The sequence below is a fragment of the Danio rerio genome, chromosome 17 (genome assembly GCF_052040795.2).
Source record: "Danio rerio strain M-AB ecotype USA chromosome 17, GRCz13ab, whole genome shotgun sequence".
NCBI classification, from domain to species: Eukaryota; Metazoa; Chordata; class Actinopteri; order Cypriniformes; family Danionidae; genus Danio; species Danio rerio.
In genome coordinates this window covers 942,501-960,674 of record NC_141037.1, presented here as the reverse complement: position 1 = coordinate 960,674, position 18,174 = coordinate 942,501, and the positions used below count along the sequence as shown (strand labels likewise).

At 52.2% G+C, this 18,174-nt stretch overlaps 1 protein-coding gene across 4 annotated transcripts in view; it reads left to right on the top strand.

The window, feature by feature from the left end:
• Positions 1-18,174, top strand: part of LOC101884734 (ryanodine receptor 3) — a 253,838-nt gene that overhangs the window by 117,576 nt on the left and 118,088 nt on the right. For all 4 annotated transcript variants that reach the window (XR_015512842.1, XR_015512843.1, XM_087289686.1 and 1 more), the window contains exons 28-33: positions 1,923-2,131; positions 2,465-2,688; positions 2,780-2,846; positions 4,400-4,560; positions 17,575-17,740; positions 18,158-18,174. The exon at positions 18,158-18,174 is cut by the window's right edge and continues 70 nt beyond it. Coding sequence is in view for 2 of the 4 variants with exons in the window: in XM_087289686.1 (XP_087145812.1) it covers positions 1,923-2,131; positions 2,465-2,688; positions 2,780-2,846; positions 4,400-4,560; positions 17,575-17,740; positions 18,158-18,174 (844 nt within the window). In the remaining 2 variants the exon portion in view is untranslated. The remainder of the gene's footprint in view (positions 1-1,922; positions 2,132-2,464; positions 2,689-2,779; positions 2,847-4,399; positions 4,561-17,574; positions 17,741-18,157) is intronic.

Sequence of the window (18,174 nt, the reverse complement as noted above, 5' to 3'; positions counted from 1 at the left end):
AGCGTATAGATTCCAGAAGCTCTCGAACTGCTCAAGGCTGGGCTATACTGCTGAGGTATTTCTGCAAAAATAAACCTCCACCACTGACCCTTCACAGTTTGGGAGAGAAAATAACACTAACTTTCCCCTCACACTTCCAATAATATCCAGCTGAGCACAGAGTTGACTGTGTCTAGCCTCTTCTTCTTTGCTACGGTGTTAGTGGGCGGGGCCAGAGGTTTACATTTTCCAGGGTTTGCACGCACAACAACTGGGCGGGGCTTAAGTTTCATATCCACAACGTCATGCTGAAGACTCGTTATCAAGACGATTCATTTGAAGTGCTATGAGTCGACTCTTATTAACGAATCAAGAGTTTTAAACACTGTCCACTTTCAGATTTAAGCCTTAGCTGGATATTTCACTTCACTTGTCACACACAACATGGAAGGTCATTCTCAGAAACCCATAATAGGGGCTCTTTTGGAGGGACCTCAAAGGACCTCTCCTGGACCACCAACACCTCCAGCCTGATCAAGACGGCTCACCAGCGCCTATTCCTCTTAAGGCAACTGAAGAAGAACCAGCTTTCATCAGCCGTCTTGGTGAACTTCTACCGCTGCACAATAGAGAGCATCCTGACCAACTGTGTCACAGTCTGGTATGGAAGCTGCTCTGTTGCTGAGCGTAAGGCACTGCAGCGGGTGGGGAAAACTGCCCAGCGCATCACAGGGACCACACTGCCAGCCATAGAGGACATCCAGAAGAAACACTGTTTGCGCCGAGCACGCAGTATTCTGAAGGACACCTCTCACCCTGCGCACAGACTGTTTTCTGTCCTGCCCTCCGGCAGACGCTTCAGGCTCCCCCGGACAAAAACCAGCAGACTGAGGAACAGCTTTTTCCCCAGAGCTGTCTCCCTCCTGAAATCTGCCCCACACTGACTCTTTTGCCCCCCACTGACTCTTTTGCCCCCCCCCCCCCCCCCCAATACACCCCCCACTCTCCTCTAACTTATACTCCTCGCAATAACTGCACTGTTTAACATTTGCACATTTAAAAATTTGCACATTCACTGCACCACATTGAACTGTTTACTTATTAAACTGTACATACCCACTGCATATGGACATTTGTAATTATCTACACACCCACTATACATATACACTTGTAATCTAGTACTGATTATTAATAGCAACCTGTACATATATTCATATATTGTAACATATACACTTGTTATCATGTTTATCTATCTGCACACTTCTGATTATTAATAGCAACCTGTACATATATTCATATATTGTAACATATTCACTTGTAATCATGTTTATCTATCTGCACACTACTGATTATTAATAGCAACCTGTACATATATTCATATACTGTAAATCTGTTCATAGCTTATCCAACCTGTATATAATGTTGATAGTACATCCATCTGTAAATATCCCCATAGTTTTCTATAACTGCACTTTATAACTTATTCCTGTATCCTGCACTTGCTGCTGTTGCACTGCTGGTTACACCTAAACTGCATTTCGTTGCATTGTACTTGTACATGTGTAATGACAATAAAGTTGAATCTAATCTAATCTAATCGAATCTTTTGAACATCCAGAATCAGCCATTTTAGATCAGAACATTTATTTTTAAAATTAAAATCAGGCAAATTAATTTAAATAATGAATAATATAAAAATAAAATACATTTAAAATCTGAAGAAAGTCCTGCATAATCCCGGAGGGACTGTTTAGTGTACTTGTTAAATGATAAAGAGCTGATAATAAATGTTTCTGGACCGGGAAAATGCACAAGAGGGCATTCAGGAGGACGGTTAATGAAGTGGGAAACAATTTCTCAAGTAGTCTGACCTGAAAGAAACTAAACAAATGACTGAGTATTGTTCATTCATTACTTTACACCACTGCTGCTGTGTCCTGCAGGCTTCATCCCGGTCTGCAGTTTGGGTCTGTCTCAGGTGGGCCGCATGAATCTGGGTAAAGACGCCAGCACCTTTAAGTTCTACACCATGTGTGGCCTGCAGGAGGGCTTCAAACCCTTCGCCGTCAACATGAACCGAGAGGTGACCATGTGGTTCAGCAAACGCCTGCCCACATTCTGCAACGTGCCCCGAGACCACCGGCACATCGCGGTGAGCACACACACACACACACTTTAAGACTCTGCAGAAACACTGTGATTGACATTCTCACTTTGTACGTGTCATCAGAGGGGGAAAGCCCCGCCCACTAGTGCCCATCTCATTAGCATAAATAACAGGCCTGAGTGAGAAGCAGCCGTCTGTCCATTAGAGTGTTTGAGCTGCTGAAGATGATGTCAGCATAGACTAAGAGGATTATAGATGTGGAGGTGATGATGAACAGAGACAGGAGCGACATAGACTGACAGAAGCATGAACACACACTCACACTGGCGCACACACACCTGATGATGCTAGTCCTGTATTGTGTGTGTGTGTTCTCAGGTGACCCGGATTGACGGGACGGTGGACAGTCCGCCGTGTCTGAAGGTCAGCCACAAGACGTTCGGGACGCAGAACAGTAACGCAGACATGGTGTTCTGCAGACTCAGCATGCCGGTGGAGTTCCACTCCTGCTTCAAGAGCAGCGCGAACACACACACTCACACACACGCACACGCTCACCTCAACGGCCTGCAGGATGAGGACACGCTCAGACTCAAACACAGGTCAGACAGCCAGATACAGTGTGTGTGTGTGTGTGTGTGCATGTATTTGTCAGTGTGTGTGTGTGTGTTTAACTTGTGCTTGTTTCTGAAGGTATCCAGTGAAGTCCACCAAACACTCTGATGAAGGCAGAAGAACAGACTACAGTAACATCACTACTGTACGTTCAACACGCGCGCACACACACTCACTCACACACCCTTGCAAATGTATACACACTTACTCTCACTAACTCACACTCGCAAAAACGCACACAAAAAACTCTCATGTGCACACACTAACTAGGACACACTTTTCCAAACATTCTCTCACACATTCACACACCCTTGCACACATATACACACATACAATACACATTCACACTCACACACACCCTTGCACACATATACACACATACAATACACATTCACACTCACACACACCCTTGCACACATATACACACATACAATACCCATACAATACAAACAAATGCTCTCATGAACACACACACACACACACACACACACACACACACACACACACACACACACACACACATTCAAAATTCCTCCAGTTAAATGGTAATATTAAATATGTAATCAGGCACAACATTAAGTTTATTTATATTTTAACTAATGAATCAATAGCTTCAGTAGCGACTCTATAGAAATATCATATCTGTCAAATAAACTAAAAGAAATAGAAGCCGTTTATTATGGTCTAGTGGACAGTCTACACTAGCAGAGCATGCTTTGAATGTTTCTATAGACTTCATTTATTCTTATAGTATTGTTACGAATTCCAACCTTGCTTGGCTCCACACAGCAAGCTAGACCCGTAACAATAAAAAATATTAAATTAAAATAATTAGAACTCCTCTAAATTAATGAGGAGCCCGGAGTCTCATCTCCCGTTTAAAAGTAAAGACAACAACAAAAACGAATGACCAAGCAAATAACGTAAAGTCAAATTTATTTGACGTTTAAATTTTCATAAAGGAGACAATAAAAAGCTTGCGGAGGTAAATGCCAAAATAACAAACAAAACTCAACAGCTAACTAAGTTTTTAACCCTCTTACCTGCACATGAAATTCAACAAATAAAATAGCTTTCGCTAACCTCCCTAATAAAACAAAGAGGCACCCTCCTCAGCACACGCGTCTCCGTATATCTCAAAGTCAACACTCAAGGCAATCCCTTTTAACAACTAAGCCGAGTAAAAATACAACACAGTTTCTACTCTACAAAACAATCAACAAAAGCCGGGAGAGAGGAGACTCTTCGAACGACGTTCCAGTCCGGTTTAAATTGTCTCTACAAACAAGCCGGACTCCACGTGCTGGCTGGCACCTGATTCACCGCATGATGCAACCTATTTGGAGACAGAGGCGGAGAGAAGAGAACCACACGCAGTACACACACAAAAACAAAGCAAAAACCTCACTACTTAACATATTTATATTATTTTTATATTATTATTTAATTATTTAAAGAAAATACGTGACAGTATATATTATGATGTGTTTATACTGTGCTCCTGCAGTTTCTCTGTTGTAGTTATATTTCTGTCGTGAGCTCATGCTGCTGATTGGTTATTTCCATTGTTGTTGGTGTTGCTGTAAGTCTCTGTTTGATTTATGTTCATCACTCTGTGTATTGACCAGGTTTAAGTGAGAGTGTGTGTGTATGTGTGTGTCACCATTAAATAACCTTCCCCATGTGTGTGTCCTGCAGTACTATCACTCGGTGCGGGTCTTTGCGGGTCAGGACCCATCCGGTGTGTGGGTCGGCTGGGTCACTCCTGACTACCATTATTATAGCAACAACTTCAGCCTGAGCAAGAGTCGCATGGTGACCGTCACCCTGGGGGATGAGCGGGGCCGCGTGCATGAGAGGTGAGACAGCCAGAGTGCTCATACATGTGTTTGTGCTGGGTCATGTGATTGTGTAATGGATCATACATGTGCAGGGTCATGTGATAATGTATATGTGTCAAGCATATGAATGTGAGTGGGTGACTGACTGTAGCGGGGTCACGCATGTTACTGACTGTGCCGCGATCACGCGTGTGAGTGACAGTACCGCGATCACACGTGTAACTGACTGTACCGGGGTCACGCATGTGACTGACTGTGCCGCGATCACGCGTGTGACCGACTGTACCGGGGTCACGCATGTGAATGACTGTACTGGGGTCATGCGTGTTACTGACTGTACCGGGGTCATGCATGTGACTGACTGTGCCGCAGTCATGCGTGTGTCTAACTGTGCCAGGGTCATGCGTGTGACCGACTGTACCGGGGTCACGCATGTGACTGACTGTACCGGGGTCATGCGTGTTACTGACTGTGCCACAGTCACGCGTGTGACTGACTGTGCCAGGGTCATGCGTATGACTGACTATACCGGGGTCATGCATGTGACTGACTGTGTCGCAGTCACGCGTGTGACTGACTGTGCCGGGGTCATGCGTATGACTGACTGTACCGGGGTCATGCATGTGACTGACTGTGCCGCAGTCATGCGTGTGACTAACTGTGCCGGTGTCATGCGTGTGACTGACTGTACCGGGGACAGACATGTGACTGACTGTGCCGCGATCACGTGTGTGGCCGACTGTACCGGGGTCACGCATGTGACTGACTGTACTGGGGTCACGCATGTGACTGACTGTGCCGCGATCACGCGTGTGACCGACTGTACCTGGGTCACGCATGTGACCGACTGTACCAGGGTCATGCATGTAACTGACTGTACCGGGGTCACGCATGTGACTGACTGTGCCGCGGTCACACGTGTGACCGACTGTACCGGGGTCACGCATGTGACTGACTGTACCGGGGTCATGCGTGTTACTGACTGTACCAGGGTCATGCATGTAACTGACTGTGCCGCAGTCATGCGTGTGTCTAACTGTGCCGGGGTCATGCGAGTGACCGACTGTACCAGGGTCACGCATGTGACTGACTGTACCGGGGTCATGCGTGTTACTGACTTTGCCACAGTCACGCGTGTGACTGACTGTGCCGGGGTCATGCGTATGACTGACTATACCGGGGTCATGCATGTGACTGACTGTGCCGCAGTCACGCGTGTGACTGACTGTGCCGCAGTCATGCGTGTGACTAACTGTGCCGGTGTCATGCGTGTGACTGACTATACCGGGGTCATGCGTATGACTGACTGTACCGGGGTCATGCATGTGACTGACTGTGCCGCAGTCACGCGTGTGACTGACTGTGCCGCAGTCATGCGTGTGACTAACTGTGCCAGTGTCATGCGTGTGACTGACTGTACCGGGGACACACATGTGACTGACTGTGCCGCGATCACGCGTGTGACCGACTGTACCTGGGTCACGCATGTGACCGACTGTACCAGGGTCATGCATGTAACTGACTGTACCGGGGTCACGCATGTGACTGACTGTGCCGCGGTCACACGTGTGACCGACTGTACCGGGGTCACGCATGTGACTGACTGTACCGGGGTCATGCGTGTTACTGACTGTGCCACAGTCACGCGTGTGACTGACTGTGCCGGGGTCATGCGTATGACTGACTATACCGGGGTCATGCATGTGACTGACTGTGCCGCAGTCACACGTGTGACTGACTGTGCCGCAGTCATGCGTGTGACTAACTGTGCCGGTGTCATGCGTGTGACTGACTATACCGGGGTCATGCGTATGACTGACTGTACCGGGGTCATGCATGTGACTGACTGTGCCGCAGTCATGCGTGTGACTAACTGTGCCAGTGTCATGCGTGTGACTGACTGTACCGGGGACACACATGTGACTGACTGTGCCGCGATCACGCGTGTGGCCGACTGTACCGGGGTCACGCATGTGACTGACTGTACTGGGGTCACGCATGTGACTGACTGTGCCGCGATCACGCGTGTGACCAACTGTACCGGCGTCACGCATGTGACTGACTGTACCAGGGTCACGCATATGACTGACTCTGCCACGGTCACCCGTGTGACTGACTGTGCCGGGGTCACGCGTGTGACTGACTGTGCCGCGATCACGCCTGTGACTGACTGTACCGGGGTCACGCATGTGACTGACTGTACAGGGTCACACATGTGACTGACTGTACCGGGGTCATGCGTGTAACTGACGGTACCGGGGTCACGCATGTGACTGACTGTGCCGGGGTAATGCGTGTGACTGATTGTGCCGCAGTCACGTGTGTGACTGACTGTGCCGGGGCCATGCGTGTGACTGACTGTGCCGGGGTGATGCGTGTGACTGACTGTACCGGGGTCACGCATGTGACTGACTGTGCCACGGTCACGCGTGTGACTGACTGTGCCGGGGTCACACGTGTGACTGACTGTGCCGTGGTCAAGCGTATGACTGACTGTACCGGGATCACGCGTGTGACCGACTGTACCTGGGTCACGCATGTGACCGACTGTACCAGGGTCATGCATGTAAATGACTGTACCAGGGTCACGCATGTGACTGACTGTGCCGCGGTCACACGTGTGACCGACTGTACCGGGGTCACGCATGTGACTGACTGTACTGAGGTCACGCATGTGACCGACTGTACCGGGGTCACGCATGTGACTGACTGTACCGGGGTCATGCGTGTTACTGACTGTACCGGGGTCATGCATGTGACTGACTGTGCCGCAGTCATGCGTGTGTCTAACTGTGCCGGGGTCATGTGAGTGACCGACTGTACCGGGGTCACGCATATGACTGACTGTACCGGGGTCATGCGTGTTACTGACTGTGCCACAGTCACGCGTGTGACTGACTGTGCCGGGGTCATGCGTATGACTGACTATACCGGGGTCATGCATGTGACTGACTGTGCCGCAGTCACGCGTGTGACTGACTGTGCCGCAGTCATGCGTGTGACTAACTGTGCCGGTTTCATGCGTGTGACTGACTGTGCCACAGTCACGCATGTGACTGACTGTACCGGGGTCATGCGTGTTACTGACTGTGCCACAGTCACGCGTGTGACTGACTGTACCGGGGTCATGCGTGTTACTGACTGTGCCACAGTCACGCGTGTGACTGACTGTGCCAGGGTCATGTGTATGACTGACTATACCGGGGTCATGCATGTGACTGACTGTGTCGCAGTCACGCGTGTGACTGACTGTGCCGGGGTCATGCGTATGACTGACTGTACCGGGGTCATGCATGTGACTGACTGTGCCGCAGTCATGCGTGTGACTAACTGTGCCGGTGTCATGCGTGTGACTGACTGTACCGGGGACAGACATGTGACTGACTGTGCCGCGATCACGTGTGTGGCCGACTGTACCGGGGTCACGCATGTGACTGACTGTACTGGGGTCACGCATGTGACTGACTGTGCCGCGATCACGCATGTGACCGACTGTACCAGGGTCATGCATGTAACTGACTGTACCGGGGTCACGCATGTGACTGACTGTGCCGCGGTCACACGTGTGACCGACTGTACCGGGGTCACGCATGTGACTGACTGTACCGGGGTCATGCGTGTTACTGACTGTGCCACAGTCACGCGTGTGACTGACTGTGCCGGGGTCATGCGTATGACTGACTATACCGGGGTCATGCATGTGACTGACTGTGCCGCAGTCACACGTGTGACTGACTGTGCCGCAGTCATGCGTGTGACTAACTGTGCCGGTGTCATGCGTGTGACTGACTATACCGGGGTCATGCGTATGACTGACTGTACCGGGGTCATGCATGTGACTGACTGTGCCGCAGTCACGCGTGTGACTGACTGTGCCGCAGTCATGCGTGTGACTAACTGTGCCAGTGTCATGCGTGTGACTGACTGTACCGGGGACACACATGTGACTGACTGTGCCGCGATCACGTGTGTGGCCGACTGTACCGGGGTCACGCATGTGACTGACTGTACTGGGGTCACGCATGTGACTGACTGTGCCGCGATCACGCGTGTGACCAACTGTACCGGCGTCACGCATGTGACTGACTGTACCAGGGTCACGCATATGACTGACTCTGCCACGGTCACCCGTGTGACTGACTGTGCCGGGGTCACGTGTATGACTGACTGTGCCGGGTCACGCGTGTGACTGACTGTACAGGGTCACACATGTGACTGACTGTACCGGGGTCATGCGTGTAACTGACGGTACCGGGGTCACGCATGTGACTGACTGTGCCGGGGTCATGCGTGTGACTGACTGTGCCGGGGTGATGCGTGTGACTGACTGTACCGGGGTCACGCATGTGACTGACTGTGCCACGGTCACGCGTGTGACTGACTGTGCCGGGGTCACACGTGTGACTGACTGTGCCGTGGTCAAGCGTATGACTGACTGTACCGGGATCACGCGTGTGACCGACTGTACCTGGGTCACGCATGTGACCGACTGTACCAGGGTCATGCATGTAAATGACTGTACCAGGGTCACGCATGTGACTGACTGTGCCGCGGTCACACGTGTGACCGACTGTACCGGGGTCACGCATGTGACTGACTGTACTGAGGTCACGCATGTGACCGACTGTACCGGGGTCACGCATGTGACTGACTGTACCGGGGTCATGCGTGTTACTGACTGTACCGGGGTCATGCATGTGACTGACTGTGCCGCAGTCATGCGTGTGTCTAACTGTGCCGGGGTCATGTGAGTGACCGACTGTACCGGGGTCACGCATATGACTGACTGTACCGGGGTCATGCGTGTTACTGACTGTGCCACAGTCACGCGTGTGACTGACTGTGCCGGGGTCATGCGTATGACTGACTATACCGGGGTCATGCATGTGACTGACTGTGCCGCAGTCACGCGTGTGACTGACTGTGCCGCAGTCATGCGTGTGACTAACTGTGCCGGTTTCATGCGTGTGACTGACTGTACCGGGGACACACATGTGACTGACTGTGCCGCGATCACGTGTGTGGCCGACTGTACCGGGGTCACGCATGTGACTGACTGTACTGGGGTCACGCATGTGACTGACTGTGCCGCGATCACGCGTGTGACCGACTGTACCGGGGTCACGCATATGACTGACTGTACCAGGGTCACGCATATGACTGACTCTGCCACGGTCACCCGTGTGACTGACTGTGCCGGGTTCACGTGTATGACTGACTGTGCCGGGTCATGCGTGTGACTGACTGTGCCGCGATCACGCCTGTGACTGATTGTACCGGGGTCACGCATGTGACTGACTGTACCGGGGTCATGCGTGTAACTGACTGTACCGGGGTCACGCATGTGACTGACTGTGCCGGGGTAATGCGTGTGACTGACTGTGCAGCAGTCACGTGTGTGACTGACTGTGCCGCGGTCATGCGTGTGACTGACTGTGCCGGGGTGATGCGTGTGACTGACTGTGCCGCAGTCACGTGTGTGACTGACTGTGCCGCGGTCATGCGTGTGACTGACTGTGCCGGGGTGATGCGTGTGACTGACTGTACCGGGGTCACGCATGTGACTGACTGTGCCGCGGTCACGCGTGTGACTGACTGTGCCGGGGTCACACGTGTGACTGACTGTGCCGTGGTCAAGCGTATGACTGACTGTACCGGGTCAAGCGTGTGACTGACTTTGCCGTGGTCACACGTATGACTGACTATACCGGGTCACGCGTGTGACTGACTGTACTGAGGTCACGTGTGTGACTGACTGTGCCGCGATCACACGTGTGACCGACTGTACCTGGGTCACGCATGTGACCGACTTTACCAGGGTCATGCATGTAACTGACTGTACCGGGGTCACGCATGTGACTGACTGTGCCGCGGTCATGCTTGTGACTGACTGTACCAGGCTCAAGCGTGTGACTGACTGTACCGGGGTCACGCATGTGACTGACTGTGCCGCGATCACGTGTGTGACTGACTGTGCCGGGGTCATGCGTGTGACTGACTGTACCGGGGTCACGCATGTGACTGACTGTGCCGCGGTCACGCTTGTGACTGACTGTGCCGGGGTCATGCGTATGACTGACTGTACCGGGGTCACGCATGTGACTGACTGTACTGGGGTCACGCATGTGACTGACTGTGCCGCGGTCATGCTTGTGACTGACTGTACCAGGGTCAAGCGTGTGACTGACTGTACCGGGGTCACGCATGTGACTGACTGTGCCGCGATCACGTGTGAGACTGACTGTGCCGGGGTCATGCGTGTGACTGACTGTACCGGGGTCACGCATGTGACTGACTGTGCTGCTGTCATGCTTGTGACTGACTGTGCCGGGGTCATGCGTATGACTGACTGTACCGGGGTCACGCATGTGACTGACTGTACTGGGGTCACGCATGTGACTGACTGTGCCGCGATCACGCGTGTGACCGACTGTACCGGGGTCACGCATGTGACTGACTGTACCAGGGTCACGCATATGACTGACTCTGCCACGGTCACCCGTGTGACTGACTGTGCCGGGGTCACGTGTATGACTGACTGTGCCGGGTCATGCGTGTGACTGACTGTGCCGCGATCACGCCTGTGACTGATTGTACCGGGGTCACGCATGTGACTGACTGTACCGGGGTCATGCGTGTAACTGACTGTACCGGGGTCACGCATGTGACTGACTGTGCCGGGGTAATGCGTGTGACTGACTGTGCCGCAGTCACGTGTGTGACTGACTGTGCCGCGGTCATGCGTGTGACTGACTGTGCCGGGGTGATGCGTGTGACTGACTGTGCCGCAGTCACGTGTGTGACTGACTGTGCCGCGGTCATGCGTGTGACTGACTGTGCCGGGGTGATGCGTGTGACTGACTGTACCGGGGTCACGCATGTGACTGACTGTGCCGCGGTCACGCGTGTGACTGACTGTGCCGGGGTCACATGTGTGACTGACTGTGCCGTGGTCAAGCGTATGACTGACTGTACCGGGTCAAGCGTGTGACTGACTTTGCCGTGGTCACGCGTATGACTGACTGTACCGGGTCACGCGTGTGACTGACTGTACTGAGGTCACGTGTGTGACTGACTGTGCCGCGATCACACGTGTGACCGACTGTACCTGGGTCACGCATGTGACCGACTTTACCAGGGTCATGCATGTAACTGACTGTACCGGGGTCACGCATGTGACTGACTGTGCCGCGGTCATGCTTGTGACTGACTGTACCAGGGTCAAGCGTGTGACTGACTGTACCGGGGTCACGCATGTGACTGACTGTGCCGCGATCACGTGTGTGACTGACTGTGCCGGGGTCATGCGTGTGACTGACTGTACCGGGGTCACGCATGTGACTGACTGTGCCGCGGTCACGCTTGTGACTGACTGTGCCGGGGTCATGCGTATGACTGACCGTACCGGGGTCATGCGTGTGACTGACTGTGACGGGGTCATGCGTATGACTGACTGTACCGGGGTCATGCATGTGACCGACTGTACTGTGGTCACGCATGTGACTGATTGTACCGGGGTCACGGATATGACTGACTCTGCCGCGGTCACGCGTGTGACTGACTGTGCTGGGGTCACGCGTATGACTGACTGTGCCGGGGTCACGCAAAGGACTGACTGTGCCGGGGTCACGCGTATGACTGACTGTGCCGGGTCACGCGTGTGACTGACTGTGCCGGGATCACGCCTGTGACTGACTGTACCGGGGTCACGCATGTGACTGATTGTACAGGGTCACACATGTGACTGACTGTACCGGGGTCATGCGTGTAACTGACTGTACCGGGGTCACGCATGTGACTAACTGTGCCGGGGTAATGCGTGTGACTGACTGTGCCGGGGTCATGCGTGTGACTGACTGTGCCGGGGTCATGCGTGTGACTGACTGTGCCGGGGTGATGCGTGTGACTGACTGTACCGGGGTCATGCATGTGACTGACTGTGCCGCGGTCACGCGTGTGACTGACTGTGCCGCGGTCACGCGTGTGACTGACTGTGCTGGGGTCACACGTGTGACTGACTGTGCCGTGGTCAAGCGTATGACTGACTGTACCGGGTCATGCGTGTGACTGACTGTGCCGTGGTCATGCGTATGACTGACTGTACCGGGTCACGCGTGTGACTGACTGTACTGAGGTCACGTGTGTGACTGACTGTGCCGCGATCACGCGTGTGACCGACTCTACCTGGGTCACGCATGTGACCGACTGTACCAGGGTCACGCATGTGACTGACTGTGCCGCGTTCACACGTGTGACCGACTGTACCGGGGTCATGCATGTGACTGACTGTACTGAGGTCACGTGTGTGACTGACAGTGCCGCGATCACGCGTGTGACCGACTGTACCGGGGTCACGCGTGTGACTGACTGTGCCGGGGTGATGCGTGTGACTGACTGTACCGGGGTCACGCATGTGACTGACTGTGCCGCGGTCACGCGTGTGACTGACTGTGCCGGGGTCACACGTGTGACTGACTGTGCCGTGGTCAAGCGTATGACTGACTGTACCGGGTCACGCGTGTGACTGACTTTGCCGTGGTCACGCGTATGACTGACTGTACCGGGTCACGCGTGTGTAAGATCCGGCCCACTGGTCCAACGGCGGCAGCCAATGGCACGGCAGAAGGGTCTTTGCGCGTCACTATCTTTTCATAAACAGCAGACATTACAATAAAGTAAAATACACCTCTTATGTATTATCTCATAATTTTATCTGACTCCATGTTATATATATTATTTATAATAGTTAATAATAATAATGATGATTTATAATTTGTTAATTTAGACGGAATTTGGATAAATGTTTGAACCGTTTGTCTTCACTAGTAACTATTACATCCGTTCATTCGGGTGCTCATGTCGCTCAGAGAAATCGCCTCGGCCGAAGGCGTCCCTCACGGTCACACTCCGGTCAGTCTTGAATATTAAACAGAGGTAAATTGACTAATACTTTAGATGGCCGCTACCAGCGCGCTCGTTCTAAAATACTTTAGTTAGTCCCGCTTAGATGTACACCTTTGAGTTAAGACAATCATCATTTCTAATTAGAGGTTAGGGCATTAATATAAATGTACCCGACTACTGGACTCTATAGTAACTTTGGTTTTCACCAAGCCCATGGTTTCCCATATGAACTTAATTTAGAATAATATTACCTTCAAACAAAGGTTGGGTACCCAATCTAGGTTAGTCGTGCAACACCTTGTTGACCTAGACGGAAGTTATCGCCCTTTCCACCTAAGTACACATGAATCAATATTAAGAGTCAGCCGGATCGCTAAAACACAATTAGTGTGCCAATGCTCCATCTCAATTGGATTTTAGTCCGTCTACTGACCTGACGCAAGACGTGCGGAAACAAGGATACAGCGTAATCTACTTGAATTAATAATTACAGAGTGAGCAAAATATGTTCAAACATAACAATTTATTAAACAGGTAAACAAAGGTAATCATTCAAATCCAATTCAAACAACAGACAAAATATAGTCTAATCTAAACACTAAAAATGTCATCAAATTAATCAAATCAATTCTGTAAACATAATGAAAAGAGGTTTTAGAAATGTTTACCTGGAGATGAAAACTACACACAGAAGTTGTGCGGGATATCTGCATACAGATACCCTGACTTTTCTGCCACCTTCTCTTAAATACCCATTTTTGCACCTCAGGGTGTTCCTTTGATATTTACCATTTCAACATCACTCTATTGATATAGAAGTTTCGTGTTCTTTTGTTTTAGTGGGAAGAGGTCTTGGCCGGGGTTCTCGTGATATTAGCATTTGGTTGTTCCTTTGTTTTGGGTAGAAGGGGGTTTGGGCTGTGATGTTTGATTTACAGTTTTATTACTGGTCCTAAGGCGAGTATTTTAACGTTTAAAGGAGTGAGACCTTCTTTGCCAGACCCACCGGAACCTTCAATGTGTTGACATTTGAATATCTTAAAACAGAGATGAAAAGAAGAAATGCATGTCAGTAGATAAGTGTCCGTGAGAGGTTTCGTTCCCACACTGAGGGTGGTGGGTGAGAGTTCTTTGATGTTTATCAGGTGTCTGTTCCTGTTAGGGCCTGAATATTTGATCATTTACAAAAGCAGTCTTACAGTAATCATTTCTGATATTAACCTTACAGTAATCATTTCTGATACCAGCCTTACACGTGTGACTGACTGTACTGAGGTCACGTGTGTGACTGACTGTGCCGCGATCACACGTGTGACCGACTGTACCTGGGTCACGCATGTGACCGACTGTACCAGGGTCATGCATGTAACTGACTGTACAGGGGTCACGCATGTGACTGACTGTGCCGCGGTCACACTTGTGACTGACTGTACCAGGGTCAAGCGTGTGACTGACTCTACCGGGGTCACGCATGTGACTGACTGTGCCGCGATCACGTGTGTGACTGACTGTGCCGGGGTCATGCGTGTGACTGACTGTACCGGGGTCATGATGTGACTGACTGTGTCGCGATCACGCATGTGACTGGCTGTGCCGCGGTCACGCTTGTGACTGACTGTGCCGGGGTCATGCGTATGACTGACCGTACCGGGGTCATGCGTGTGACTGACTGTGCCGAGGTCATGCGTGTGACTGACTGTACCGGGGTCATGCGTGTGACTGACTGTGCCGGGGTCATGCGTGTGACTGACTGTACCGGGGTAATGCATGTGACTGACTGTGCCGCGATCACGCGTGTGACCGACTGTACTGTGGTCACGCATGTGACTGATTGTACCGGGGTCATGGATATGACTGACTCTGCCGCGGTCACGCGTGTGACTGACTGTGCCGGGGTCACGCGTATGACTGACTGTGCCGGGGTCACGCGTGTTACTGACTGTACCGGGGTCATGCATGTGACTGACTGTGCCGCAGTCATGCGTGTGTCTAACTGTGCCGGGGTCATGCGAGTGACCGACTGTACCGGGGTCACGCATGTGACTGACTGTACCGGGGTCATGCGTGTTACTGACTGTGCCACAGTCACGCGTGTGACTGACTGTGCCGCAGTCATGCGTGTGACTAACTGTGCCGGTGTCATGCGTGTGACTGACTGTACCGGGGACACACATGTGACTGACTGTGCCGCGATCACGTGTGTGACTGACTGTACTGGGGTCACGCATGTGACTGACTGTGTCGCGATCACGCATGTGACCGACTGTACCGGGGTCACGCATGTGACTGACTGTACCAGGTTCACGCATATGACTGACTCTGCCACGGTCACCCGTGTGACTGACTGTGCCGGGGTCACGTGTATGACTGACTGTGCCGGGGTCACGCGTGTGACTAACTGTGCCGCGATCACGCCTGTGACTGATTGTACCGGGGTCACGCATGTGACTGACTGTACCGGGGTCACGCGTGTTACTGATTGTACCGGGGTCATGCATGTGACTGACTGTGCCGCAGTCATGCGTGTGTCTAACTGTGCCGGGGTCATGCGAGTGACCGACTGTACCGGGGTCACGCATGTGACTGACTGTACCGGGGTCATGCGTGTTACTGACTGTGCCACAGTCACGCGTGTGACTGACTGTGCCGGGGTCATGCGTATGACTGACTATACCGGGGTCATGCATGTGACTGACTGTGCCGCAGTCACGCGTGTGACTAACTGTGCCGCAGTCATGCGTGTGACTAACTGTGCCGGTGTCATGCGTGTGACTGACTGTACCGGGGACACACATGTGACTGACTGTGCCGCGATCACGTGTGTGACTGACTGTACTGGGGTCACGCATGTGACTGACTGTGTCGCGATCACGCATGTGACCGACTGTACCGGGGTCACGCATGTGACTGACTGTACCAGGGTCACGCATATGACTGACTCTGCCATGGTCACCCGTGTGACTGACTGTGCTGGGGTCACGTGTATGACTGACTGTGCCGGGTCACGCGTGTGACTGACTGTGCCGCGATCACGCCTGTGACTGATTGTACCGGGGTCACGCATGTGACTGACTGTACCGGGGTCATGCGTGTAACTGACTGTACCGGGGTCGCGCATGTGACTGACTGTGCCGGGGTAATGCGTGTGACTGACTGTGCCGCAGTCACGTGTGTGACTGACTGTGCCGCGGTCATGCGTGTGACTGACTGTGCCGGGGTCACGCATGTGACTGACTGTGCCGCGGTCACGCGTGTGACTGACTGTGCCGGGGTCACACTTGTGACTGACTGTACCGGGGTCATGCGTGTGACTGACCGTGCCGGGGTCATGCGTGTGACTGACTGTACCGGGGTCATGCATGTGACTGACTGTGCCGCGATCACGCGTGTGACCGACTGTACTGTGGTCACGCATGTGACTGATTGTACCGGGGTCACGGATATGACTGACTCTGCCGCGGTCACGCGTGTGACTGACTGTGCCGGGGTCACGCGTATGACTGACTGTGCCGGGGTCACGCGTAGGACTGACTGTGCCGGGGTCACGCGTATGACTGACTGTGCCGGGGTCACGCGTATGACTGACTGTGCCTGGGTCACGCGTATGACTGACTGTACCGGGGTCACGCATGTGACTGACTGTGCCGCGGTCACGCTTGTGACTGACTGTGCCGGGGTCATGCATTTGACTGACTGTGCCGGGGTCATGCGTGTGACTGACTATGCCGCGATCACGCAAGTGACCGACTGTACTGGGGTCACGCATGTGACTGACTGTTCCGGGGTCACGCATAAGACTGACTGAGCCGGGGTCACGCGTGTGACTGACTCTGTCGCGGTTACGCGTGTGACTGACTGTGCCGCGGTCACGCGTGTGACTGACTGTGCCACGGTCACGCGTGTGACTGACTGTACCGGGGTCACGCTTTTGACTGACTGTACCGGGGTCATACGTGTGACTGACTGTACCGGGGTCACGTGTGAGACTGACTGTGCCGGGGTCACGTGTGCGACTGACTGTGCCGGCCGGGTCATGCATGTGGACTGATGGTATGCTGGGTCATGTGATGATGTTCTGATATGTGTGTGTGTGTGTGTGTGTGTGTGTGTGTGTGTGTGTTCTGACAGTGTGAAGAGGAGTAACTGCTACATGGTGTGGGCAGGAGACGTCAGCACTGCCACACACTCCTCCAGCCGCAGTAATGCTGATCTGGAGATCGGATGTCTGATTGATCTGGCCACGGGTCTGCTGGCCTTCACACTCAATGGCAGAGAAACACACACTTCATACCAGGTACAGCCACAACAGCTCTTCACACACACTCACACACACACACACACACACACACACACACACACACACACACGACCACATCACTGTCACCTTTATTTCACTAACACTTGCATATTTCATAATCCTAAACACAAGCACTTATAGACATTATTGAGCTACATTACTGTATGTGGATTACTGAATAGAGTCATAAAAAGAGTTTGTAGCAGTAATTAGCTTCAGCAGTCATGATAAACAGATCAACAGATCAAAACTCATTCTATTTTGTGGAAAAAAAGAACTAATTATTAAAAAGACCTACATAATAAAGCAATATATCAATGCAGCTGATGCAGTGATGCAGCTGTGATACAACTGTGATGAGTACTGAACCATAAGGTTATTTAAAATGTGTGCGTGCGTGCGTGTGTTATGTAGGTGGAGCCCAGCACTAA